A 27,493-nucleotide genomic window follows, 5' to 3' on the forward strand; every position below is an offset into this window, starting at 1 on the left:
CTCAATGTGTTAATATTATTTTATAAATATAAGATTTGCCTCAAACATGCAAACACATGCATATCCTTCAAAGTTGTGTCCTCTACCAGAGGCCTGGGAGCTTGAGGGTCCTGGTTTGGTCCAGCTGGTTAGCCATCATTAGTTTGTCTGTATCTGGAAGTCTCACAGGACGCAGTCATTCTTAACCACCCTAGGGGGCGTCTCCCATTTTTACAGATGTTTCTGTATACTATGCTAACCACTTGGTTGCCTGTTAGCATCTTCCACCCTTCTGTATCCTGTCTGAGCTGGATCTTCACACAGTGTGCACCTGGGTCTTGGTGTAGTAAACCCCAGCCTCTATCGATCTTGTGCTTAGAACTTGTTCCTGTGCTGACATGATTATTGCCTCTGTGCTGTTTTTCAGTCCCACTTTGTCCAGACATTGGTACATTTTTTGATATCAGCCATTTCTTCTCTCTGCTGGTGGTTTATGTCCTGCAAGGGCCCATCCTTCCATGATGCTTCTTCTCCTTGCTTCTCTTCTTTTTTGGCTTTCTGTTGCCTGATGTATTCACTAAGCCCATGACCAGCTGTGACCATCTTCCTGATGTACTCATGGATCTTTGTGTGGTTCTGACACTTCTTCCTTCTGCTTAGCCTACAGTCTTAGAATGTTGGACTTGGGATGAAACCCTTCATGCGTGTCCTGTCCTGATGTCAGTGGCTTCTATTTCCTCCTTTGGGCTAGTTATTATCCCAGCAGGGCATAAGTGTTAATTGCCTGGATCTTGTTCTTCCCATTCAGCTGACTTCACTTACTCTCTGAAGGCATATGCATACACACACACACACACACACACACATATACATATATATATATATATATATATATACATATATATATATACATATATATATATATATATATATATATACATATATATATATACACATATATATATATATACATATATATATATACATATATATATATACATATATATATATATACATACATATATATATATATATACATACATATATATATATATATATATATATATATATATACACACACACACACACACACACACACACACACACATGACATATAGTGATATACACTGTGCATCAAAAAAAAAAAAAAGTGAACCCTGTGAGTATCTTCATTCCCTTCTCACCCTCATTAAGGAAGTCCTTACTTATTCCCAGGACAGATCAGATTGGCACATTTTCTCAGCCAGTAAATGGGTGTTTCACCTTGAATTATTCAAACACTGGTAAATAATTAAGTATTGTTATGCCTCCTAATGCGAGTAGGGACCTGGACGCTGGAAGCTGGGGGAGGTCGGAGGTGAAAGAATCAGGGTGAGACAGGCTCAAACGCGGCACTCTGGGGTCCGACGAGCTGCATGAGGATTGGACAGAGTCCTGATGAAACTGTAAGTCTAGGCATGAATTAATAATACAAGGCCGTGCAAGACTCGTTATTCCCCTGGAGGAGGATGTGATGTAGTGTGTCAACAGGATGTTTGTATCATGATGGGGGATTTGCAGTTAATCTATGCCAGGTGATGAGAAACATTCAAGTGTGTGCGCATTTAAAACATGACCCTGGGGCAACTAGACATGTCATACTCTCTCGTGATGAGAAACAGCTAGTCATGGTATTGGTGTAAGTGTTGGATGCTGTGCGAGTGCTTTATGGTGACAAAGTCGCTGTGAATATCAGATGTGATGGGGTTTTACGTGAAGACTGACCAAATGAAGGACAAGATGGATTTCTCTCCTTTCTCCCAGGAGAGGAGGAATTACAAAATCACACTGACTAAGGTTCAATAAAAACAGCAAAGAACAAAGAAAAGACAGGAGTAAGATGAATTAAGGTGCAGATTTCTGTTCAAAATCAAAGCTACAAGACGTAAGAGGGGATTTACTCTCATGTCTCCATCTACACATAACCAAGCCATTACACAAAAGTGAGAGCGAGAGAAATGAAGGGAAGAAAACATTCCATTTAGATGCAAATGCTCCTCATTTTCCTCTCTACCAATGTCTCTTCCTTCTCACCCAGGTTCTGCAATGGAGCAGGTGGGTACGGGAGGGGGATTAAGCCAAGGACAGATGAGTTCCGACAGGCGGCCTTGCACCCGGGGCTCACGGAGGGATGAGGTTGTTCGTTTTCAGCACTGGACAGCGACATTGACATTCATTTACCCACAAGGGCCGGCTGCGCCGCTCTGACAGGCTGACGGCAAGCCAATTACCGCTGAGCTCCATAACAACAAAAAGCCACCAAAATATGGCCAAAAAAGATGATATTTTGCTCAGGCGTGTCACTAAGCACGACCGGCCGCTTAATTTGCAACGACAGAATAGAGTGTTAGCGAGCATACAGCCAGGGCATCGAACGAGTGCATATGGAGATAGCGATGATGTGAACAGAAGACTTGTTAGTTTGTGAGAAATGGAGATAAGAAAGGAAAAAAGACTACAACTGGGAACATTTAAAAATGGATCGCCATGGTGTAGAGTTGGACAGCAGGCTGTGATGTGTTTGCTGGAAAAATCTAACAAAAAAAAAAGTTAGAGTGAGTGTGAACTGTGATGGCGTAATCCTGGGTTACCTCGACACGTCACAAACACTTAAGGTAATCCTGGAAGTAAAAAGAGCAGCCCAGTACTCAGCAGCTTTACAAATGTTCATAAAAATGATTTATTTTTTTCTACAAACGCTAACGCTGTGAGATCGAAACACATCTTACATTGCAACGTCACGTTCATTATCAGAAAACCGCCCATCAGAAACCAATCCATGACAGAGGACTGTAACTTGGCAGCAGTGTGACAGATGGTGGAGGAGGGGGTCGGGTTGGGGCTGGTTGTGTGAACTGGAATGGCACACACACAAACACACACACGCTTACATAAATAGATACAGTTTAAAAACAGGAGGCACCATCACATCAGGATCATACAAAGTTTAGTTAGTTGGTACAAAATCTGACCAATGACACGTGTTTAAAATTTAAAAAAAGAAAAGAAAAAAGATTTGCTGTGGACGTGTCACACAGAAAACAGCACGTATCTGACTTTTTTGCAGGTGTTTTAACATTTTGTTTACAGTGAAATAATTATAGTATAAAATTACCAGTAGTTTTTTTTCTTTTTGTCTGAAAAGATGCAGTGACAATGCTGTGTTGCATCACCAGGGGGCAGTAGGGGACAACCTTGCTCTCAGGCAAAGCTATACTGCTTGCATGTCTTCTTGAGCGTGCTCAGTGCGACTCTTCTTTTTCTCCCCCTCTCTTTGGTGATTTTACCAGATCAGTATTATCAGTTTCGACAGTAACAGAGGAACAGACACGTGTCATTTTAACTTCATTTAACTGTATTTTTCTGGCCTGCCGGTGTAAACCCATTCAGCAGGCGAGAGAATCCCTTCTGAGCCTTCCATGAAAGGACTGACCTCGAGGGAATTGTCAGACAACAGGGGTGAGACGAGGCAGTAAAGGAAAACCAGACAGTCCAGTTGGGAAGGAGGTTCCGCCCTGCTGCCGCAGCTCTCACTGCTGATAAAGACTCTGGTGATTTATCATCATACATAATGAAACCCTGTGAGCCCTGAAAGATGAAATCAGACTTTACATGTTGCTGTTTGTTTAAGCCAGTTGTTTAGTTGCTCATCTTGCAAATTAAGCATTAATGTCTGTTTTCACTTCACTACAGAGGAAGAAAATTTAACATTTTCTCTTGAATTTTCAAATTAAAAGCATTGCAGCAGGGGTAAGTTAAAGGTAAAAGGTGCATACTTGCACCACGTGTGCATACATATGTCAAAACCCAAACAAAACAAAGGAAACGTGGAGTGTTTGCAGACAGTAGTTTAGAAAAAGGAGGGTCAGTGCTGTGAAAATGGACACAATGGTAACTTAACGCCCACCTCACGCCAGGTGGGAGAGGTGTTACCTGTAACTTCAACCATTATTTGAAGACTGAGGTCTAAAGGAGAATGTACACACAATGAATACATCTGCTTTGTAACCCAAAGTCTGGAGAAATCAGTAGTACTTTTTAATTCCAACATGATGGCTGGGTCTCTCTTTCCCGCTGCCTTCCCCTTCCATCACGTCAGGCAGATGTGGGCGACATGAAAGCCCTGAGAAGGTTACCGAACCGCTGAGGCAGGGCAAATGTTTTTGGGCACGTGTCCATCTCAGTGCGTCTCCTATTATCCGGTTCATGCCAAGTTCACCCTGGTGTTCAAACACGGCACGCTTGCGTCGCTCCTGACTGGAGTGGAAAGGTTTCAGATTTGTGCTCCGTTGCACCTGGAGAGGAACTGAAAACAACTCAAAGAGTCCCAACTTTGGCTGCTAAAATTAGCGCTCAAGGGCGTGGGCCGCACGCCACAGGATGGACACGGTGGAGTGTGACGTCTCAGCTGTCAGGAAAAAGTGTTGAGGAGGCGTGCCTCTTCCTTTATGTGCAGACTGAGATCATTCCCACCGTCATGTGAATGTGCATTTAATGCTGAAACTGAAGTTGTTTCATTCTTGTATATATAAGTCCATTTATTTTTTTTGGTGTCCAAAAATATTCAAATACTTCCAAGTGTACACAAAACAACAAAACAACACACTTTCCTCCTGTTACTCTGTCCGTCTCATGGAAATCCAACACAAAAACTGCTCTCTGTGGAGATGTCAACCTTTAAATGCTACTTGTTCCCATCTTGTTTGAAGGGGTGATTGTTTTGACACAAAATTACATCACACACACACGCGCACGCACACACACACACACACACACACACACACACACACACACACACACACACACACACACACACAGCATGTGCACTCAACCGCGTCCAGAATCCAGTGAGCAAAAATCCTGCTGCAACTCTTCTTTTTTCGATTTTATCAACAATAAAAGATCAATATATTCAAACGTGTGCGATAGCTAGATTCATATATAATATATTTTTAAAAAAGTAAAAATTGAAAACTGCAAAACCCAAAATGAAAATATTGGAGAGCAACAGGGTGTGAAATAAAAATAAAACATCTGGCGTCCTACACAGATGTTTCCGACTGTAGCCGCAGGACAAACTTGTGTGATTTGGGATCGATGTACTCCTCGGACATCTGGATGTAGGGGATCTTCTTGGATGTCACCACCAGGCTAAAGTCCACACATTTGAGCAGGAAGATGGTGCCGTCTTTCAGGCCGCTGGTGACTGACGCCTCGCTGATCAGCGTCCACTGACGGGCTCGCCAGAAGTCCCGGCTGTACTGAACGGTTGGACCTGGAGTCAGGTAGCTCTCAAGGAACGCCTGGAAAAGAAGGAAGTATGAAACCATTATATTATAAAAATGCATTTAAATATTAGTTATTATTAATCTCTGGCCTTCTTCCACAGCATGTTGTGTCCTGTCTTTATCAGATGGCCCCTCCCTGAGCTTGGTTTTGCTGGAGGTTTCTTCCTGTTAAAATTGAGCTTTTCCTTCCCACTTTTGCTTGGTCGTAGTGTGTCATATGATTGTTGGGGTTTTTCTCTCTGTTTTCCTTGTAGGTTCGTTACCTTATTTGACACTATATAAATATAATTCACTGAAATGACCCCCAAAGAAAGGCCGAATGCCGTGTGTAGAGGTCACAGGACTGACCTTGGGCGTCATGTTGTTGGTGATGCAGAAGGCCAGGTGTTGCTGGATGCTCTCCATGCTGTGGCAGTGCTGTTGCTTGGTGGTCCTCAGGTACTTCTGCAGAGCCCGAGCCATGGATGGGAAGATGGCTTGTGCTGCTTCTCGAGGGTCCATAACATCCCCAGGTGCTTTTTTCTGCTCTTCCTCCTGCATGCGCTTAATGTGTGTAAACGCTTCCTCTACTGCCACCACCAGCCTGGGAGGGGAAACAGCAAACAACAGCAGTTTCAATAACAGCAGGCTTTTGTGTTTTACTGCTTGAAACGCGTTTTGATCTGACCGACTCACCGTGCTCTGCGTTTGCGGACGCGCCTCTCGTGCTCGGCCTCTTCGTAGTACAGCTCGTTGTGGCTGGTGTCTCTGCGGCGGGCGGCAGCTGCGATCATCGCTCTGGACTGAGAATGGGCGATTCCCGCTGCTGCGTTGTTTCCGGGACCTGCCGCGGCAAAATCAGATTGACGGGAAGGGTTAAACGCATGTATGAGAGTGTTCACAGGTGGTAGCGGCCGGTGAAGGAAGAAAGAAATCTTTGGTGATGACACAGAGTGCAATGTGAGAGAACAAGCTGCTGTTAGAGTGAAGGGGGGAGATTATTAATGCACATAAACCTCAGTCCATTTCCTTTTATCACCTGCAACACTTAAAACCCCAGAAGCTGACAAGAAGAGCCGCACAAAGTCTGAATTTTTTATTGTTCCGAGCGATGTCATCAGTGGAAAATCCAAAACACATTCCTTCCCCCATGTACGGGCCATTGATATGCAAACACTTCCATTACTCTGCCTTCAGGAGGTACAGGGAGTGCAATTAAATGAGGGTCTCGGGCAACTTCAAAAGTTTACATTTTTAGAATTAGAAATTGGAGGCGGCTGATGAACCCCGCCTGATGTTAATGCAGGTTAAAAGATGGCAGCGCTGGCGAATTATTAATGCGGGGCAGGGATCGAGCATGAACAGAATAATTCATGGACCCCCCCTCCCAACTCTGCTCCTGGCATCACTGCACTGACATGAGGTTTACGGGCGGGAAACGTTACACTAAATGTCAGGGGAAGGAAGGTGCACTTGGAATTTGCCATGTGGCGCTTTCTGTACGGAAGATTTCAAATAACTCTACGAGACACACTTACAACAGAAACACGTGTCGGTTAGAAGTCGAGTGGAAGTAAAAGTAGTCTAGAGGGTCTTCAATAGTTCAAGACTGTATCTCTCAAATGTGAAAATTCATTGGTGTGAACAATAATAATCTGGAGTATGATGGTTTCTCAGGGGCACTGATACTGGAAAAAAACAAAAACAAATACAAACCGAGCCGAGCAGTGGGGTTCATAGTTTAGGAGAAGGATTTGTGAGATTAAAGCCACAAATTTACAAATAAACTTGGGAATTCTCCGACACTGTGAAGTCATAAGGCCACACCACATGATCGTACATCCTGTTTACAACCAGTTCACAGTTTAAAGCTACATCAGTGAAATAATATTAACAGATGTACGTATCACAAAATGTTGAAAATCATGAATCTCATGTGTGGTGAGTCCCACCTGTACTATTCACACAGTGTCATTGTGTGTAACTGCTTAGGTACCTGTGGACACATGAAATGCTGTGTGGACTTTTCAAGTGAAAATGATACTAATCTTGTTAACAGCCGTGCTTAAAAAGAGCTTTTCTTTAAAGTCTGAGCAATGTTAGGCTGCATGTAGATGAAGCAGAACTGTCGCCAACTGTTAAGAAATGGGGAGCGCTGGGGCGATGGATATTAGGAAGCATTGCATGTACAGAAATGAGAATATTCCAGATTCAGGAATGTGTCATACAATCAGACAAGAAAGTGGGACGACGATCCAAAACGCAGATCAGACTTTTAATGCTGCCTGAAAGAGTGGCACCATTACTCATGACTGCAACAGGAAATACCTGTAACAGCGGTGACTGTATTTCACTCCGCTTCTTTGATTTGGTAGTTCAGTCACAGAAACTTGAGCTGACTAAACAACACAGTTAAAATGTTGTTCCAGGAATCACAAAGCTCACCCGAAGCCATTTGGACGCAGTCTAATCGAGTATTACGGCTGTTTTGTGCTCAGAGCTTCACCAGTTTTTCATTAAGAAATGATTATCGTCTGTCCCTGAGTCAGAATTATTTATTACAGTAGCAGTGTGGCCGCAGAAAGCAAGAAGTAGGAAGTAAAAGCTCAAGACAAGAGAGCGATGAGAGCGACGGAGGGGTCCCCGAGCAGCTGCTGCGGGAGGAAAATGAAGGAGGATGAGGCTCGAGAGAGAAATGAGAATACTGGTGTTGTAATAGCTATTGATTTATCAGCCATCTCCGTCAACGCCTCCCACGAACATTTGAGAGGAGGAGGAAGAAAGGAGGGAAATAAATGGCAGGAAAATAAAACACCAAACCGAGAGGTGGGAGTCGAGTTAGTGCACTTAAGTGAAGCTTGAGTACACTTAAGGGACTGCAATAATTTAATCGAGGGTTTGTGTTGCATTCTGCCAGCTGTTGTAAGGACAACGCTGAACTTTTTCATCAACCTGTGGCATGCAAAGAGAGAATAGGAGTGGGTGGAAGTGGGGTGGGGGAGGTGGGGGCTTTTCATTTCAAGTACATTGAAGGAATATCTTTGTTTAAAGCGAGCACCAGCAGGCTGTGAGGGTACTTTTATTGGTGGCAGTGTTGCATTTACTTACTGTCCAACAGGTAGGCTTTCAGTTTAGCTTTAAAGATGTCTTAACGGGTTAGCGTCAGTGTGAGGAAAATCACAGAGAGAAGAGCAAGTTTAAAACACTCCACCTGCTCCAGAAGGTGCGCCCGGGGCGATATAGATAGCCACACTTTTTTTGCATGTTGTAACACATCAGCTACAAATCACCTGTGCTTTATACTACACTGGTCAATTTTCTAATTATGCCAAGACTGCAGATCAATTTTCTTCCTTCCAGGCAGTTATATGTTTTAGCACATTCCAGCACAGCTAAGGAGATTCGACCTGCAGAGACTTGAAATGTCATTTGGAGCGAACGACTGCTACACAAAAACGCAGTTTCTAACAGTTAACTCAAAAACAATGTGGCCTCTGTGTAATGGTGTTAAAGATGTATTTATTCTGCCAGTTAAGTGGTCACATTACATTGAAATGAGGGCAAAATATTGGCAGATATTATATTAAATATAATTAGAGACAGCCATATTTAGTTTAATTGTCATAAACAGACCAGAACCATTTAAGCGAATAAGCCTAATTAACTGGAACAATGTTGCCAATCGTTGGACATTTGCTGGTTTTCTCAGTCTGACTCTTGCTGCTCTGTCATTAAACAAAACAAGTCATATCTCATTATATAGTGTGGGAAATTGTGACCAGACAATCAACATGACCCTGAAGACTGGATCACAGTTGAGGCTGATTCTTTTTAAGCAAAACATTAGACAAACTTGCTGTTAAAGTTTTCAAATGAGAAGATTTGGAGACTTTTTTTGGGTCTTTTTTAGCTAAAAATGTTACGTTTAAATGTTGGACCCAAAAATAGGCAACGCGCGAATATGAATCCTTGGAGTTTAAAGGCATTATGGCAATTCAAATATCAAATACATGTTGTTTAAAAAGGGTCAGTGGTCAAACTACAAATCTGAATATGAGATAACTAATCCACATCATTTAAACTAACAAGAATTGAGAAACAGTTTTGGTGTCTAATCACTCATTTACCGAATGTCACTGATTCTTAAATGTCAAAATCCTATTTAAATCTATAGATTTCAATTCAATTCAATTTTTATAGTCAGTTTTATTTATACAGCGCCAAATCACAACATCAGTTGCCTCAAGGCGCTTTATATTGTAAGGTAGACCCTACAATAATACATACAGAGAAAAACCCAACAATCATATGACCCCCTATAAGCAAGCACTTTGGCGACAGTGGGAAGGAAAAACTCCCTTTTAACAGGAAGAAATCTCCAGCAGAACCAGGCTCAGGGAGGGGCGGGGCCATCTGTTGCGACTAGTTGGGGTGAGAGAAGGAAGACAGGATAAAAGATCTGAGCTGTGGGTCAGTCTGAAAACAGGGAAATATTCAGTGTCTGTGAGCATTTTAAAGACTGAACAATAATCAGTTTGTTGAACAGATAGTTGTAATAAGTAAAACACACAGTTTGCCCAAACAGATCAGTATAAGGAAGGAAAAGCAGACCTCTGAGACTCCACCACCCCAGAGCACAAAGAACAACCAAAATCACTGAAGACATGAAGCATCCCACTCACCCTCAGCAGGGGCTGCTGGGAACTCACCATCCACATTGTACACCTTGAGGCCAGCCAGATGCTTGGCAGCGCGGGACTTGGAGGCGGAAAGCAGCGCTGGGTTATGAACCGGAAAGTCACAGTAGTAGTGCTCTATGATGGCCAGAGCTGCCCGCTGAATACTGCAGAGGAAGAAATGGGAAAATCAAAGGGAAGTTTAAGCCACAGGAAATGTTTGAGTTTGGAATTCAGGTAGCTTTGGGCCAGCATGAGAGCTTCAGGTCTGAGAGCAGGACGTGAGGAACATTAGCCACGGGATGTTTAACACCAAAGACTAGAAAATAGCCGTAGTAATTCTACAAGCCTTCCTGCTGAATACAAACACACAGCGAAAAGGCAGAAGGCAAAAAGCAGGAGGAAGCACTAGCCAACAGACATTTCTGGCTTTCTTTGAAAACTTTCTGCGAGTGAAGAAAAACCCTTCTAGCATTTCTTCAGACTAACAGTACCATCAACATAAAACAGGGAGAGAGAGACAGAGCGAGGGGACGGAAGTGATATGGAACAAAGGTGGAACAGTGCAGCAACTGAAATGAAAAGATCTGACAGTAATACTTAATGACTAAGTGGAAATGATTCTTAAAGACACACAAAAAAACCACCTTGGAGAACAGAATATCAGCACGTCTAGAAGATAATGCACAGTGTAGAGGTGGATCTGCTGTGCTTGACGAGATTTAAGTGAAGATATAAACACAGAGAACAGAACCAGTGACAAAAACATTTACAGATCTTCATCACCGGATGACCCGCAATCCTCTGGAACTACATTAATGCATTAGTCAGAGCTGAAGACTGCGACAGAAAATCGGATTTCTGCTTCTCCTCGATGTCTCATTAATGCAATTTATTTTCACTGCTCGTCCTGGCAAACGTAAGATTTGAAAAGGCAGGGTGATTTATAGCCTGGAGGAAAAGACAAATCATGAGGTGGAAAAAAGGAGAGCTAGAGCTAGAAGAGACGTGGAGTGCTATTCACATTTATACCTTTATATAATTGTTCATGTACATGGTGAGCAGCAGCAGGTGATAACTGCATGTTCACAAACATCAGACGGGGGGCCACTACGAGCTGCAGGGTGAAGGTTGCCTTACAGGTGTTTAAGAGCCAACCAAGAAAAGGAAGTGAGGTTTGAGGTTACAAGAGGCGCAAAGATGACAGAAGGAGTCACGAGCATGAAAGAGAAGCCAGAGACTCAAAGTGAGCTCGAAGTGTATAACCCAGACCCTGATACTTTATACCATGGATCACTAAGCATGCCAGGTCCTGCACACAGGTAAAGTACTTTCACACGATAAAGGTCATAAATCACTGGCTTGATAATAATATAGTTCCTCTGTGGTTCCTCTTTCAAATAAAAAGGTAAATCACGCCAAAACGACACACTTACTCAAGCAGCGACACTACAGCCTTACTTGCGTTTACCAATACTTTACAGCAGTCATGCTAATATCAGCTGACTATAAATACCGACTCTCGTGTCACGGTTCAAAAATGTGATCGCTGATTGGAAAAGGTTTGCAGGTTTTATATCAAAACATTATAGCTTCACATCAATAGTTTTACAGTTAGCATGTCTCTCTGTACCTGTGGGGCTTTTCGGTCCAAAGACATGCTCACTAGGTTAACGAGTGATTTTGGTGTAGGTATCAACAAGAGTGTGAATGATCATGAGTATAACTCTGTCATAGATGTTAATTAGTCTAAATGTTACGTATGATATCTTTTAACTCACAGTTAGTCTCAACAACTGTACCAACTCTGTAGCAACATCATGGGCTCAGTTTCACACCCTGCATTTGGCTGAAAGGAGGACAGCAGATGCTGCTGTTAACTAGCACATAACAAGACTTTACAGCTCAACACTGGACTCTTTTCATTCATTGTGTGAGCCGTCCTGTGTCATTCTTCTAACTTAATAAACCCAAACAACAACACGTGCTAGTCTGCAGCATGCGCTTCCTATTATCCCAAAGGAGGCAAAATGAATACAGACTCACTGATGAAAGCTCTTATATCCTTTTTCTGACCTTTAACATTCCTGCTTCTAAAGCAAACCTTACATTAAATAATGCGTCATGTGACGTATTACAGAGAGCTGGAAATCACCCAGGCAGCATTAAAAAGTCATTCGTTGTTACCGCTCTGCCATCTGATGACAGTCACATGTATGTGAGCTCACACTAACATCACCAGAGGCAAGCAGAGTTCTAAGAAATACTTCTCAATGACAGAGGATGTCTCCTCATGTCGATCCATAGGATTTGTTACACACTGGAGAAAAGTGAAGAAGACTCTAAACACCACATTCGCACTATGTCCTCTAACACGGTGAAGATACAGATCTCGAGACAGTGTTTTTGCTGGACTTTTTTATTTGGGCTGCCTTCATTGCCACTAATCTCATTGAGACTTTGAAAAACAAAACAAGTTTAAGTGAGCTAAGATGACAGCTAAAGGTTGTACAACATGCTTGAACAGGAGGATCTTTAAAATAAACAAGCGTGGTCTTGCCAATTTCCTAATCAAACAAGCTTAATTCTCTAAATTTAGCATAGGATTCATGCAGTTTCAGTCTGATGATTTCTTTGCCCGGCGGCACGGCGTTGCAGTGATCGGCACTGTCGGATCGCAGCAGGGTAGTTAGGGAATGAGATGGGTGGACTTATTTGCCAGATCACCGAGAAATAATGGCATCAATATTGACTCTGTGATCATTCTCAGAGATTAGCACCCTGTTGCATCCACTTCAATAACTTGGAAGTGAGACAGCACTTTGTTCTTGATTTCTGTTTGAATGTTTCTGACCCTAAGAAGCAGAGAGTTGCCTAAAAGCCCTCAAGACCAGAAACACAGCAAATTAACACAAAATTCTTTATCTAGTTATACAATCAGGTGTTAGGCTCACACACTGTTTACTGATATTTCAAAAAGAAAGTGTACATACGCATTTAGAGAAACTCTGACGATTTTAGGAGATAATCTCTAATGGGATCTCCAGCTGCAGAAAAACAAATAAATCACAGGGTATTGATTATTTTAGCACGAGTGGAGTCGGCGCTCATTTTCGCCAAAGAGGCAGCAGAAAGTGTGATAACACCCAGACAGCCCTGTGCTGCATTAAGCACTCACACTAGGCAGCACCATTGTTTAGCTGTAACTTACGTAAATAGTGAGTCAGTCCCTGCTTCTTCCCAAGTTCATTCAATTATTAAGCAGAGCAAACATGACACAAAGCAATTCAAACCGAGGAGCTCAACTGGGCCCACAGAGCAATGAGAATGCAAACTCAGAGAAGGAAATAAAGAACCTTCTCTTAAAACTTTGCAGTTCAATCATAAACCAGATCCTCTGAGAGCGAGGTGATTGATCACTGTTCTGATGCACAGGAATGCTCGGTAAGAGGGAAGTCCCCCCAACTGTGAATGTGTTTAAACCACTCCTCTCTTAACAACTTGGTAAGGAATGCACTCTGTATTCGACTCATCCGGTCAAACAACGAAGCAAAAAAAAAAAGAAAAACCTCCTCTGGCCCTCAGATTGGCATCAAAGGCAGACAGAAACAAGCCACCGGGGCCTGAGGGCCCAGGATAGGGTCCTCATTATGATAAGGCTGAGGATGGATGCCAGAAAAGCAGGAATGTGAGCAGCACCAGCCACCGCCTGTTAATAGAGAACATACACGAGAGGTTGGCTGGGAAAACATAACACCCACTAGTGTGTCTGGGATTCTCTGTATGATACGCTGCTCGTGTTTGAGGCAATGTGTGCACAAATCTGTCATTTGCATGTATATGGTGCAATTATCCATGCACACACACACAGGCGTGCCTCCGTTTGTGTATGGCTGTGCGCGTCAGGCTGACCAGATGCCACGCTGCAGTCTGTAGGGAGCACTAATTAGCTGTGTGTTTACAGTCACAGACGGACAACAGAGCGAGGCTGGGCCTGCTGCCGGCCGTGCAGGGATGAATGGCAAGGCTTACAAAAGGACGACACCCCCAAAGCAACCGGCGAACACACCGCTCAGACCAATAAACGCTTTAACTTGTCTGACCTGTTCCTGCTGATGCTTAGCAATTTTATTTCTTTTTTCCCCACATTTTAGCTTACTGATTACTTTTTTTAAAAAGTCTGAAAAGAGCCAGAAATGTTCAAAAAACAGTTAAAAAATTTCCATCCTGCTTTTCCAAACAAAAAAATGGTTTTGTGCTAGGACCAATTCTATTTACATTATACATCCTTTCTCAATTCAGGTAAAACATGAGGTTAATGTACACGGTACACGGTTAACGTTAGAAACGTAGTGTGGAGGAACATACACTACCAGTCAAAAGTTTGGACACAGCTTCTCTGGTTTTTCTTTATTTTTACTACTTTCTACAATGTAGATACATACTGAAGACATCAAATATATGAAGCAAGATATATGGAATTATGTAGCAAAATTAATAAATAACTCTAAATATGTCTTATATTGTAGATTCCTGAAAGTAGCCACCCTTTGCTACTCCATGTTTGACAGACAGTGATGTGGATGCTGTACCAAAGTTTTCAGTTTTAGTGTAGCCTCATCTACTGTATGTCCACGAGCTGTGGGTAGTGAATGAGATCGTGGATATGAGTGACAGAAATGAGCTTCCTCTGAAAGGTGGTGGCGGCGGCGCTCCCTTAGAAATAGGGTGAGGAGATAGGTCACTTGGGTGCAGCTCAGAGTAGAGCTGCTACTCCTCCACATCAACATGAGCCAGTTAAGGTAGTGTGGGCATCTGATTAGGATGCCTCCTGAGTGAGGCGATTTGGATATGTCCAACTGGATGGAGGCCTCAGGGCAGACTCAGGGCATGCTGGAGATTGTGTCTTTCGGCTGGCCTGGAAATGCCTTGGTGTCCCCCCAGAAGGGCTGGAAGAGGTGGTTGGGGAAAGGGGTTCTAGGCATTTCTACTTAGACTGCTGTGCCTACGACCCACATCTGGATAAATGGTAGAAGATGTGTGGATGGAGTGTTTCAGTGCAAAGTTCTTCAATTTGTTAGTCAACAATGGCACCAATGCTCCAAAATGGTGCCAATGAACGCCTGGGACAAATAACCCCTTAAACACTTAGAGCAATAGGGCTGTGCGATATGACCAAAATCTCATATCCCGATATAAGAATTGTATCGTCCCGATAACGATATAAATCACAAAAATGTAACACGTTCTGTAAATTCTGTGAATCTCCGGCAGCTCGACTTGCGGGAAGTGTTTCCAGCTGCGCGTCATGTAGCTGGAGTCGAGTGTTTTAACCGATGTATGAAACTATACATTTTTAGACATAAGTTGTAACGGCCGCCGTTTTCTTTGTGAGCATTTATTACACAGCGTGCTGCGGTGAAAAGCCTGTTCTAATGTTTGAGTCTAAGGTTTATTTTTTTAGCACCTAGTGGCTCTTTTTTAATTCTCATCCATAAATAATCTGCTCTTTCACGTGATTCAGTTTATTTTGAAAAGTCTCAACAGGATCTTGAGCTTTATTGTGAAAGGTTTATGTGGAACATAAACAAGCGGACACGCGATGCTGTTACCGTCGTTGTTGCCAACCACAACGCATAAAAACAGGCGCTTGTCCATCAGTCGTGTGGTTATATAAAATATAAGAGAAAGAGAGAACATTAAGAAATTTATATAGCCACTACAGTGACCATCAAAACGATGAAAAAATATTGCCGTAAACAGTTTATTTTGCGACATCATGAAACAAACGATAGACATTTTTATATCGTCATCCGATACAGTGGGGCAAAAAAGTATTTAGTCAGCCACCGATTGTGCAAGTTCCCCCACCTAAAATGATGACAGAGGTCAGTAATTTGCACCAGAGGTACACTTCAACTGTGAGAGACAGAATGTGAAAAAAAAATCCATGAATCCACATGGTAGGATTTGTAAAGAATTTATTCGTAAATCAGGGTGGAAAATAAGTATTTGGTCAATAACAAAAATACAACTCAATACTTTGTAACATAACCTTTGTTGGCAATAACAGAGGTCAAAGGTTTACTATAGGTCTTTACCAGGTTTGCACACACAGTAGCTGGTATTTTGGCCCATTCCTCCATGCAGATCTTCTCGAGAGCAGTGATGTTTTGGGGCTGTCGCCGAGCAACACGGACTTTCAACTCCCGCCACAGATTTTCTATGGGGTTGAGGTCTGGAGACTGGCTAGGCCACTCCAGGACTTTCAAATGCTTCTTACGGAGCCACTCCTTTGTTGCCCGGGCGGTGTGTTTTGGATCATTGTCATGTTGGAAGACCCAGCCTCGTTTCATCTTCAAAGTTCTCACTGATGGAAGGAGGTTTTGGCTCAAAATCTCACGATACATGGCCCCATTCATTCTGTCCTTAACACGGATCAGTCGTCCTGTCCCCTTGGCAGAAAAACAGTCCCATAGCATGATGTTTCCACCCCCATGCTTCACAGTAGGTATGGTGTTCTTGGGATGCAACTCAGTATTCGTCTTCCTCCAAACACGACGAGTTGAGTTTATACCAAAAAGTTCTACTTTGGTTTCATCTGACCACATGACATTCTCCCAATCCTCTGCTGTTTCATCCATGTGCTCTCTGGCAAACTTCAGACGGGCCTGGACATGCACTGGCTTCAGCAGCGGAACACGTCTGGCACTGCGGGATTTGATTCCCTGCCGTTGTAGTGTGTTACTGATGGTGACCTTTGTTACTTTGGTCCCAGCTCTCTGCAGGTCATTCACCAGGTCCCCCCGTGTGGTTCTGGGATCTTTGCTCACCGTTCTCATGATCATTTTGACCCCACGGGATGAGATCTTGCGTGGAGCCCCAGATCGAGGGAGATTATCAGTGGTCTTGTATGTCTTCCATTTTCTGATGATTGCTCCCACAGTTGATTTTTTCACACCAAGCTGCTTGCCTATTGTAGATTCACTCTTCCCAGTCTGGTGCAGGTCTACAATACTTTTCCTGGTGTCCTTCGAAAGCTCTTTGGTCTTGGCCATGGCGGAGTTTGGAGTCTGACTGTTTGAGGCTGTGGACAGGTGTCTTTTATACAGATGATGAGTTCAAACAGGTGCCATTCATACAGGTAACGAGTGGGGGACAGAAAAGCTTCTTACAGAAGACGTTACAGGTCTGTGAGAGCCAGAGATTTTCCTTCTTTGAGGTGACCAAATACTTATTTCCCACCCTAATTTATGAATAAATTCTTTACAAATCCTACCATGTGGATTCATGGATTTTTTTTTCACATTCTGTCTCTCACAGTTGAAGTGTACCTCTGGTGCAAATTACTGACCTCTGTCATCATTTTAAGTGGGGGAACTTGCACAATCGGTGGCTGACTAAATACTTTTTTGCCCCACTGTATATATCGTTATATCGAACAGCCCTATATAATAATATTAAATCTGAGCAAAACCAGTAATTCCAAAATAAAAGACATGAAGTAGTTTTGGTGGTGGAGTTGACAAGAGGCGTAAATAGGTAAAATAAAACAGCAGAGTAACAATTATAACGGGTGCACTGGACGCCTGCATGAATATGATCAGATGTTATTTAGTGGCAATCGGCGAGTTAGCCAGATAAACATAATTGAAAATGCTAATGCAAGACTGACTGCACGTTCATGTATGGACTTGCTGCAGTTATTTCTGTCTCAGTGTGCATTTTGGCTGATGAATAAAAACATCTTTAAATATTTTGAGGCTGGATATGCAAATAGAAGTCCATGGGCAAAAATGCAGGAAGACATAAACCTTAAAATATAAGTGCAGATACGGTATACAGATAGTGTTTCACCTATCCGGTCATAAAAAAAGCTCCATCCATAAATCCGTCAGGTTTTATTAGATACCCAAAAGCAAAAGGTATGTCAGACTAAGGGCTGTGTATTGATAGCAGAGAGCAACGGGGGAGCTGCTGGGTCTGGCTGAAAATGGTCTCTTCCTGTTTTTACTCAGAGACGATAAAGTCATAAAAAGGTTGGTCTTGACGGTTCCTTCCTACACACACACACACACACACACACACACACACACACACACACACACACACACACACACACACACACACACACACCTTCTTTCTTTCTTTACAACATTTTACAATTCGTCAGCACAACCTTTCCATTAACTATTAGTTCCTTGTTCTCTATTCTCCTTTTTGGTCCCTCCTTTAGATTTTTCCTTGTTCCAGTCTCCCGGGCTTTCCTATGTACTCCGCCCTGTGTCTGCAGCTCTTTTCTGAGGAGTTTCCTCTCTGAAGTCTTCCCCACCCTCTCCTTTCTTTCCTTCTGGCATGGTTTTCTCTCCACATCAGGCACTTTGTCTTTGTGCCTTTTTCATACATTCTACATTTTCTTCAGCTCTACCTTATAATAATCATTTATACTATCTATGTGTTAATGACTCCTTAATATTCATCTTCTTCTCTTTCTTGACTTTCCTACATGAATTTCTTACTCCCATCTCTGTGCTAGTAAGCAGCTATTAGCCTCTTATTTTCCCACCTCTCTAACTTGAGGTGCCCCAGTTTCTGTCCTTTCCTCTGCCTTCATCTCGCCCACACGGACGTCTTTTGTTTTCCCTAAATTCATCTCCCCTTGATCTCTTCCTCTCTCTCCTGGTTGCTAACACAGTGTCACTAAGTCTTATAAAGTTGTTGACTTTTTAGTTCTCATCAGCAACAGCAAAGCATTTGAAAGCTCGCTGAGCCACATTTGGATGTAAATATGCTTTTCTTTCCAGTCCGATTGACATGGAAGCTACGATAGCAAAGAGTGTCACATCTCATTTTAACCCTCTGAGAACAAGTAGGCCAGAAAAATGAAACCAAAAGGCAAATGGAACTGCAAAACTGCAGTTCCCCTGATGGCCACTAGAGGCAAGCCTGGCTGCCAAATATGTCAATGTGTGCATTTTATTGGAAAGAACTCCCTCAAAAACCTACCTCAAACACTCCCTCTTGCTCACACTGTTAATGCTTTACCCTCGAACTAACGTCATGAAAAACACAAATTTATTCAAAGACGATGCTAAAAGAAGAGAATGTCTACATTTAATTGAGTCACTCTGTGCTCCTTACCTGAGCTGTCCCAGGTTGTAGTGCCTTGTCTCGCCATCTGTGGAGCGTGTGACGCACACGGAGTAGCACGGCTGAAGCTGCCGCAGTTCCAGCAGGACGATGGCCAGGTAGTGGATGAAGAGGAGAGCGTCCACAAGCGACACGGCGTACTGCACGATACCCTGGTAGTTCTCGTCCTATCAACAGTTAGGATTTTTGGGAATCGTTTGTGACCGATTTACTTTATATGTAAAGTAAACACAAATCTAATAAAATAACTGCATAGTAAATATGTCCCAACACAGTTCCAAGCACAGATTATGCCTAAAATAGTCTTCCAGGCATAAACACATGTGAGACTAGATGTAGAGCATATAAATATTTAGCAGCGTTTCAAAGGACGGCTGAAACACCGTCCTTTGAAAGTGTGTATTCCTACAGGGATTCTCAATCAGGGACTTACAAGGATTTTAAATTATGGCTCACAGAGTAAACACACAGCACTGGGAAATCAAATATCTGTGTTTTAGCTGTTTGTGGCTTTGTTGAGCTTCTGATGGCATTAAAAATGAATGTGACTGCAGTACTCATGCTACTGAAACCTTTGTTTCTGTGCGTATGTGTGTGTAGTACTCAATGAATTTTCATTCATACGTACAGTTTTCCCCTCTCTTAGCTCACCTGTGAGTCGAGTATCCTGACTCCATAGAAGAGCCAATAGGAGATCACAAAGAGCAGAACCAGTACAGCAAGTAGTGCCCGGAATACATAGACCCTTGGGAGTCCTGCCCGCGCTGGCCTGAAGAAGAGCGCCCAGACAGCCAGCAGCAGTATGAGCAGTTTGAAGGCCACAGAGATGAAGAGGCCCTCGCAGGCCGTCCCACAGCTCTGCAGCTTGTCTGGCCAGAGGATATGGGGTAGCACCAGAAAGGCCAGTGGCGTGAGAAACACCAGCAGGCCTAAGATTATTGCCAGGGTCCGGGTGAAGTAACGGCGGCAGTCGAGCCCCACACTGTCCTCCAGATCCTTTGTGATGCGAACGATGTCCTCCTGAGAGAGGCTGTGCTCCGAGGTGCCCGTGATGGCTGTGGTGGTCTCACCCCAGTTGTCATCCTGTGAAAATACAAAGGTCAAAGGTCATTAAAAAAACACAACCTTGCCCTCCAGATTCTTCCCACAGTCCAAAGACTGATTGTAAGCTGGCCGTGGATGTTGGAAAATGGTTAAAGGGTGTCTTGCAGTGAGCGGTCAATAAGATGCATTCCATTTCTAGTAAACATTGGATGGTACTTGCCTTCTGAAGCCATCCCTATTCACATCATTTAGTCAAGGAAAAAAAGGATGGATTGACAGATGGATGGTTTTCCCCTCTGTTTGAGCCACTTCTCTTTAGCTTAACATACACTTGTAGATGGATATCACCTGTTACTGCATTCTAAAGTGGTTTTTCACCTTTGACTGAAGCATCAGCTGAAAGGAAAGAGAGACTCTTTCCAAGCACGTGAGAAAGAAGGGACTAAAAATGGGAAGTGGAAAAAGCTAACAGCACAAGCTGCCAACTGGGCTACACGCTGACGTCTGGGCTGGACTGCATCCGCAGATAATGATGGTTAGCGGTGTCAGAGCAGAGCTGCTAGAATAACAAAGATAAGAACTCTTTACGCTGTAGTCATAACAGGCCTCTAACATGACCATGCGAGCCGCTGAGTTCCGCCTCTAAAAGCAAAAAAAGGGTAGATGATGAACTGCCATCAGCTATAAGTAAATTCAGTAACAGATTTACCCACCAGTCGGCCAGAAATGCTGCACCTAATGTGGATTATAATGCATATTTCGGGTTCATATCCATAACATGTGCCTGAGACTTGTAGAGATGGGAGAGACACATTATGAACAATTCCACTGAGGAGGTTGAAAGGATGATGATGCTGCACGGGAACAGAAAGTATCCCACTGGCCTCAGGGTGAAAACTTTGCAGTTAATCTGCATACTCAAGTTTTAATAAGAGAATTCCACTACAAGACCACGTCTGCACCCACATACAAGCCAAGATGATGAGAGAAAAAGGTAAAAAGGTTTTATCAGGACCTTTCAGATGAATGGGAAAATGGACTGGTTCTTATATAGCGCTTTAAACAACAAGGGCAGCCTTATCATAGGATCAGGCTGGTCTAGAACTACCTTAATATCACCAAACAAGCCTGATTTTTATTCTAGCAAAAGGTATTTGCACATTTGCCTTCACACGCATAGTAACATGAGCGACATCCCATTCCTAATCCACATCTTAATGGACCTTGTTTTGTGCATGTTGGAACAGAGTTGGGAGCATGAAAGCATGAAATTGTCCAAAATGTCTTGGTATGCTGATGCATTAAGAGGTCCTTTCATTGGAATTAAAGGGGCAAGCCCAACTCCTGAAAAACAACCCCACAGCATCAACAAAGCTTTAAAAATGATGCATGAGGTATATTTTTAGTAGCGCCAACACTCACAGGGGACCACCCAGGCACCTGTTTTTACTGGTCTCTCTCTGAAGAGGTTCAACACTGAAAGCAGTCTCAAGATGGTCTGACGTTTGACCCGCTACAGTCATAAAAACGGACTCATATGATGCATTCCCATGATGCATTGAGTATTTCTTCTTCAGTCACCTTTCTCACTCACTATGTGTTAACAGACCTCTCTGCACTGAATCATACTTGTTATTAATCTCCGTCTCTCTTCCACAGCATGTCTTTTATCCTGTCTTCCTTCTCTCACCCCAACCGGTTGCAGCAGATGGCCCCGCCCCTCCCTGAGCCTGGTTCTGCTGGAGGTTTCTTCCTGTTAAAAGGGAGTTTTTCCTTCCCACTGTCACCAAAGTGCTCACTCATAGGGGGTTACACGATTGTTGGGTTTTTCTCTGTATGTATTATTGTAGGGTCTACCTTACAATATAAAGTATCTTGAGGCGACTGTTGTTGTGATTTGGCGCAGTATAAATAAATTGAACTGAATATGATAAGCAACTAAATGTAAGACTTACGAACATGTGTAGCCTGACAGTGGATGTATTTTTATATCTAACAAAGTGGAAAAAGTCCTTTTTCTCCACTGAATTTCAGTTATTCCCCAGAAACTGCAGAATACTACTACTGGAACGACTGTTTACTATAGCAGACACAGATGAACTCTGTACATCGATTTAGCTGATTAAACCTAAGAGTTAAAGGAGATTAACAGACTATAGCAAAGCACAAAGCAAATGCACAACCGTTAATAAAACAGGCTTTAGTCCACTCAACAGGAGTGCAGATTGTTTGTGGAACAGTTGCAGCCACTTCATTAATAATGAAAGAGACAGACTGGAGAGCCCTCAGCTTCTCCGTGGAGACTTATGCAACAGGTCTTTAATTCACATGAAGCAATTATCCGCAGCTGAGATCTAAAGTTAGCTAAAGTCATTATTTTGTCTTTGCACTGGCAGATATCAGCAGAGACTGACAACCGGTGTACCTGGACAGGGGCTTTACATCACACGTCATCAGTTTTTCCCCTAAAGTATGGAAAAATGTGCTATATGAACTTCCCCTGCTTAGTCTACTATTACAGCCAATGTTAAACTGCTGCTGCTCAGATTAAGACAGATGTACAGCAGCACAGAAGATAAGTGAGGGCAGCTTTAATTTTGAAATGTTCCAGTGTCTGAATGAGAAAACCTACAACCACTGACCCGCTGACCCATGCTGAGCCGAGTACAGAGCATCTGATTCTTGTCTGCTCGCTCTCTAAGTCAAGCCAAGCATGCCGTGTGCGTGTTTGTGAGGAAGTGAATCGATAGGCATTAGCTGTAAGGAAGACTGCCTCTCTAACCACAGTGTACTTCGACAACACCCAGGGGGAAACATGAATCACAGCTTCTCAAGCCTCATGGCTGTTGTACACTCATCGCTCGTTGCCCTTGCCTCGAGCACCTGAATCTCACACCGCATAAATTACTCCATCAAGAACTCTATCATCACATACCCCCAAAACAGAAAAGGAAAAACAGATGTCCACTGACGTGTTTCCACTTTTCTTCTTGGTCTCATAGACAAAAATCATTGAACTGTTAAATCAGCAAAACTTAAAATAAAGCAAACCTGCCGACATTCCCCTCAGTCGGCTCACTGCTCCTAAAATTTGGAGCTGGATTTTTGCTGGATGCCTATTACCATACCTGGGCTTTCCCTCTGCCAGCGTGACTAAAAATAGACATCAGTGACCCACATTTCATCATGGGATTAACCAATCACCACAGGCTGATCTGGTTCAGTACCGGCAGCCTCGCAGGAGGCCCAGACCCATTCATCATATGAAAATAGGTGAAACAGAGAGGAAAAGTGAGAAGAGAAAGGGAACAAAGACGCAGGAAGAAAAGGGCAGGAGCATGACAAGAATGTTCAACAATAGGAAAGCCAATTAAACGAGGAAAGGGACTGATCCAGAGGGGCAGGCAAAGCCAGGCCAGTTCAAGGGCCAGACGGAGAGACCAACACATCTTCCATTCGTGACTACATACACACACGGCAGCTGAACACTTGTCAGGTCTGCTCTTGTCCTACATCTGCAGTGATTTGTTGGATGCAGACTGGGTGACAAACAATGACGAAAACATCTGAAATGACGTGTCCGCACGGGAATAACTCCAGGCTGCAACTTTACAAATATAACCACACATTCCTGAACTGCCAGTAACAGTTTCTCAACTGTGCAGCCAAAATGAAACAACCTTTAACTTAATGATAAGAAGCACATGGTAGAATTTTGAACCCTGATTGAGAGATTTTAAAATACTCTAGAAAAAGAGAAGATTTTTTTATTTCCAGCCAATCAAAACTAGTTGTTTTCCACCAATAGACTTTTTAATTTTTTTTTTTTTTTTGTTTATGTGTGACCACTGCCCTTGCTCCATCCATCCAACGTCTACTGTGCCACTCATCAGGATCTAGGAGTTAAGCTGAAGTGTCCAGACCACACTTTTCCCAGCCACCACCTCCAACTATTCCAGCAGGAAACTGAAGTTTTTATAGGCCGGCACAGAAACTGATTCTTTTCAGTGTGTCTTGGGTTTTTTTGTCACAGAACACAGCTCACGGTGATAGGTTAAGATCAGAAAGTAGACGTCTTGTTCTTCATGCTCAGCTCTAATTACCACAACTAATCAGAACAGTGCACTGCAATTAATCTCCCACTTCACTCTTCCCCCGGCTTAACCCTGATACTTTAACTCATCAACTTCAGGCAGCAACTCATTCCTAACCCAAAGTCAGCAATCTGCCCTTCGTCAGCCAAGAACCTTTGAATTTGGTACTGAAAAAAATCACTAACAAAATTGTGACAGAGACGTTACACGTTTACATTCTCTCTGTCACGACAATGAGACAAACCCCCAGAATGAGATCTAATGATAACTCTGTATCAAAAACAGAGGTACTTCAGCAACCTCCAACAAAGCACAAATCTTTCACCCAGCAAACAATGTAGTGAGACATAACAATCAGCTGAGTAGAGACACTATGGAAAGCACGGCAGGTGCAGCAGGTGTAGTTTTTACATTGAAAGCATTTCTTTGAAAAGAGAAATTTATTGGTGAGGCAGCAAACTAAGTGTTGCAACACGATACCGTATCTGCTGAGCTTTAAACGCATCCAGAGAGGCTGATCTGAGCTGCACACGAGCCCGTGTTTGGATGCATCGTATTGCATTACTGAACTGCTTTGCTCAAAAGGCCTCTGGGGTGCTTTTGATGTGAAACTGTGTGACAGTTCCAGCTGTTTTTGCCAAAGTAGTGGCCCTGGGTGAGACATCAACCCATTTCTGCTGTATAAGTGGGAGAAACCAACACATTTTGCACCTGCAGAAATTCTTTACAAGTGAAATAACTGCCATAAGCTTTCAACTCAGCCTGCCAGCTCACTAATAACCTAAACCCTGAGCTGCCTTCCCTTTTTCTGCTGCAAGTAGTGGAGTAGTTAAGAAATTATTAGAGTGATAACAGAGCAAAACAGACTCAGAAAGCTCCATGTGTGTTTGACACAGGTGTATATATATATTTATATATATAGTGCATGCCGTGTCAGCCAGGACACTTTTACAAAGCTTTCACTTGAGTATTTTCTGCCTTCTAGGTCCACCAGAGTATAAATAACAGCTATTGTTTCTCACAGTAAATCAAATGTTCACTAAAAGCCTGTTTTCTGTTCAGCTCTAAGTGGGCAGCAAACAAAGCCCCTCACTCAGGGCAGGAACAAGTGCACTCTACTGACTCCTGGGAGGCAAGGTGTGTGTGCCTGCATGTGTGTGTGTAAAATATAGCATCAAGCTGCCCCAAAGAGCTCTTCACAGCAATTTAAAACCTCCTTTGTTTAAAGTGCGGACAGCGTGTGCGGCTGTCAACAACTTGTCTGGACAAGGAAGCAAAGCACTTAAAAAAGTTTCTTTGACTAATTCGCGGGATAGAGGAGGGAGTGTTAGACAACAGGAGACTGACAGCTGAGTGGCACATGAAAAAGAGCCAAACTGCTGTATGATTAACAGGGTTATACACGATGTCAGGTAATCATGAGGGGGTAGTTGTAGAGTGGATGCAGAAACATGATTCATAGAGTCCTATCCCCACCTCAAAAGCCACAGTGTCAGTCATTTAGCTTCAGATCAAGATTCAAGTACATGCCAGCCATAAATAAGGCTTTTAATAACTACTTTCACCTGCTCGCCTGCATGACCAAGGTTAACAATGGCAACTGTTTTCAACAAAAAAGATCTAAATACCCGCTGTACATTTACCCCTCCATCCTACTCCACATAGCACCAAACAACCAGATAAAGCTAGCCGTTAGCTGATAAACACAATGAAGGATTTGTCAGATAAAAAGCCACAGATAAAAAGTTGGTGAAGACCAGAAACAGATATCAGAAACACGAGTCCAAATGAATGCTAGAACTGCTCTGAAATGCCTACATGTGTTTGTCATACCTGACATGAAGAGGTAACTAAGCTTTCCTTATGCTACCAGTGAAAAACTGAGATAGGAATTTCCTATAATAGGAAAAATAACTAGTCAGGCTTTGCCACGTATTTCTCTAGTTGGAAAAAGTGCCAAATGAATGAGCCTCTTGAACAGTCTCAAGTCTCAGATTCATCGAGTCAGCTTGTTTTTACTTTGGTTTTTTCTCACTTTGATCCCTCTTCTTCTTCTTTGCCTCCTCCACTAGCAGAGCTATATTTTCTGTCAGGTAGACTTCAAACAGTTGCTGTGGTTGTTCCAGCATCCACCATTTCTGCTGCCTGAGGAGGAAACCCAGCAGAGCTGCACTCTTTCTGCTTTGGTTTTGCTATTGACCAAAAAAATTCATTTCCTACTTGATGGCACATAGAACTGCGCAGTGAAAGCAAAGATTATATTAAGTCAAAATAAATGCCAAGCGTGCCACCGCTCAATGGCCATTAGACTGTACAAATGTTTTAGTGTTCTTTCCACATCAGCTGCATTTACAAGAATACTGTGGTGCAGCTGTGTTCAATGTTACAGCAGACCAACACACCAAATACATGCCTGCTATACCGTGAAGTACACGTTCCACCTGACTGGACGTGTGTCCGGACTCATGCAAATGATTGCATTAGGAAATAAAGCCACACTGAGCATGAAAAGCAAACACAGCTTGCTAAAAACAACAGAGCGTCGTCTCTGCTGAGTCGCAGAGACCTGTCAGCCTTACCTGGCTTGGTTTAGTTCCTGCTCCACAGCTGGTCACTGGAGTCGAGTTAGTATTAGAACCTTCTTCTAATGTGGTGACAATAACTTCTTTAATTTCCTCCGGAGCCTCACAAACCTCCAGCACCTGCAATACGTCCCCCGCCTCCAACACTGCTGGTGTCTGCATCTTGAAATCCTCGCCTACCGAACCTAACCTTGTCCCGTTACTCAGTTACTGCTCTTTCTTCCCCTCATCCATCTCAGACTGCTATTGTGTGTATGTGACCTCCCTGACTCTCGCCCGATCTGCAGCCCAGCCCTTCGCTTTATCCGTCTTTATATAGAAATCTCTCCCATGGTGCCTCAGGAGGTATTGTATGGGACTGTGTGCTCACTTGCCACATAATGTAAGGGGCTTTATTGAGGAAGACAGAGAGTGAGGGACCGCGAGGAGCAGGAGAGAGGAAGAGAAGCTGGGAAGTGGGGGAGAGAGGAGCCATTTGCTTGGGCTGTCTTGACAGCAGCAGGGATGGAGGGGGGATAAAAGGGATTGATGGCTTGAGAAAGAAGGGAAGAGAGGAGCAGAAAGAGGAGTAGACGAGCACAATAAACAAATATCTGAGCCTACTGATGATGGCAAACAAATAGCAACAATTAGATGCCAATGCCATCCACCCAAAGATATGT

General features: G+C 43.1%; 1 protein-coding gene across 4 annotated transcripts in view; it reads right to left on the reverse strand.

The window, feature by feature from the left end:
* Positions 1 to 2,680: 2,680 nt before the first annotated feature.
* LOC146681552 (vang-like protein 1) overlaps positions 2,681 to 27,493 on the reverse strand; it is a 69,731-nt gene continuing 44,918 nt past the window's right edge. For 3 of the 4 annotated variants that reach the window (XM_085447851.1, XM_085447853.1, XM_085447855.1), the window contains 6 exons: positions 19,763 to 20,194; positions 19,103 to 19,278; positions 9,968 to 10,128; positions 5,982 to 6,129; positions 5,655 to 5,889; positions 2,681 to 5,321 (listed from right to left, as the gene is read on the reverse strand). In XM_085447851.1, coding sequence (XP_085303977.1) covers positions 5,061 to 5,321; positions 5,655 to 5,889; positions 5,982 to 6,129; positions 9,968 to 10,128; positions 19,103 to 19,278; positions 19,763 to 20,194 — 1,413 coding nt within the window. In that variant the 3' untranslated portion in view covers positions 2,681 to 5,060. The remainder of the gene's footprint in view (positions 5,322 to 5,654; positions 5,890 to 5,981; positions 6,130 to 9,967; positions 10,129 to 19,102; positions 19,279 to 19,762; positions 20,195 to 27,493) is intronic. The other variant, XM_085447854.1, reaches the window with a different exon arrangement.

The sequence above is a fragment of the Copadichromis virginalis genome, linkage group LG23 (genome assembly GCF_057382275.1).
Source record: "Copadichromis virginalis isolate Kocher_CV1m ecotype Utaka linkage group LG23, C_Virginalis_male_GT1.1, whole genome shotgun sequence".
NCBI classification, from domain to species: domain Eukaryota; kingdom Metazoa; phylum Chordata; class Actinopteri; order Cichliformes; family Cichlidae; genus Copadichromis; species Copadichromis virginalis.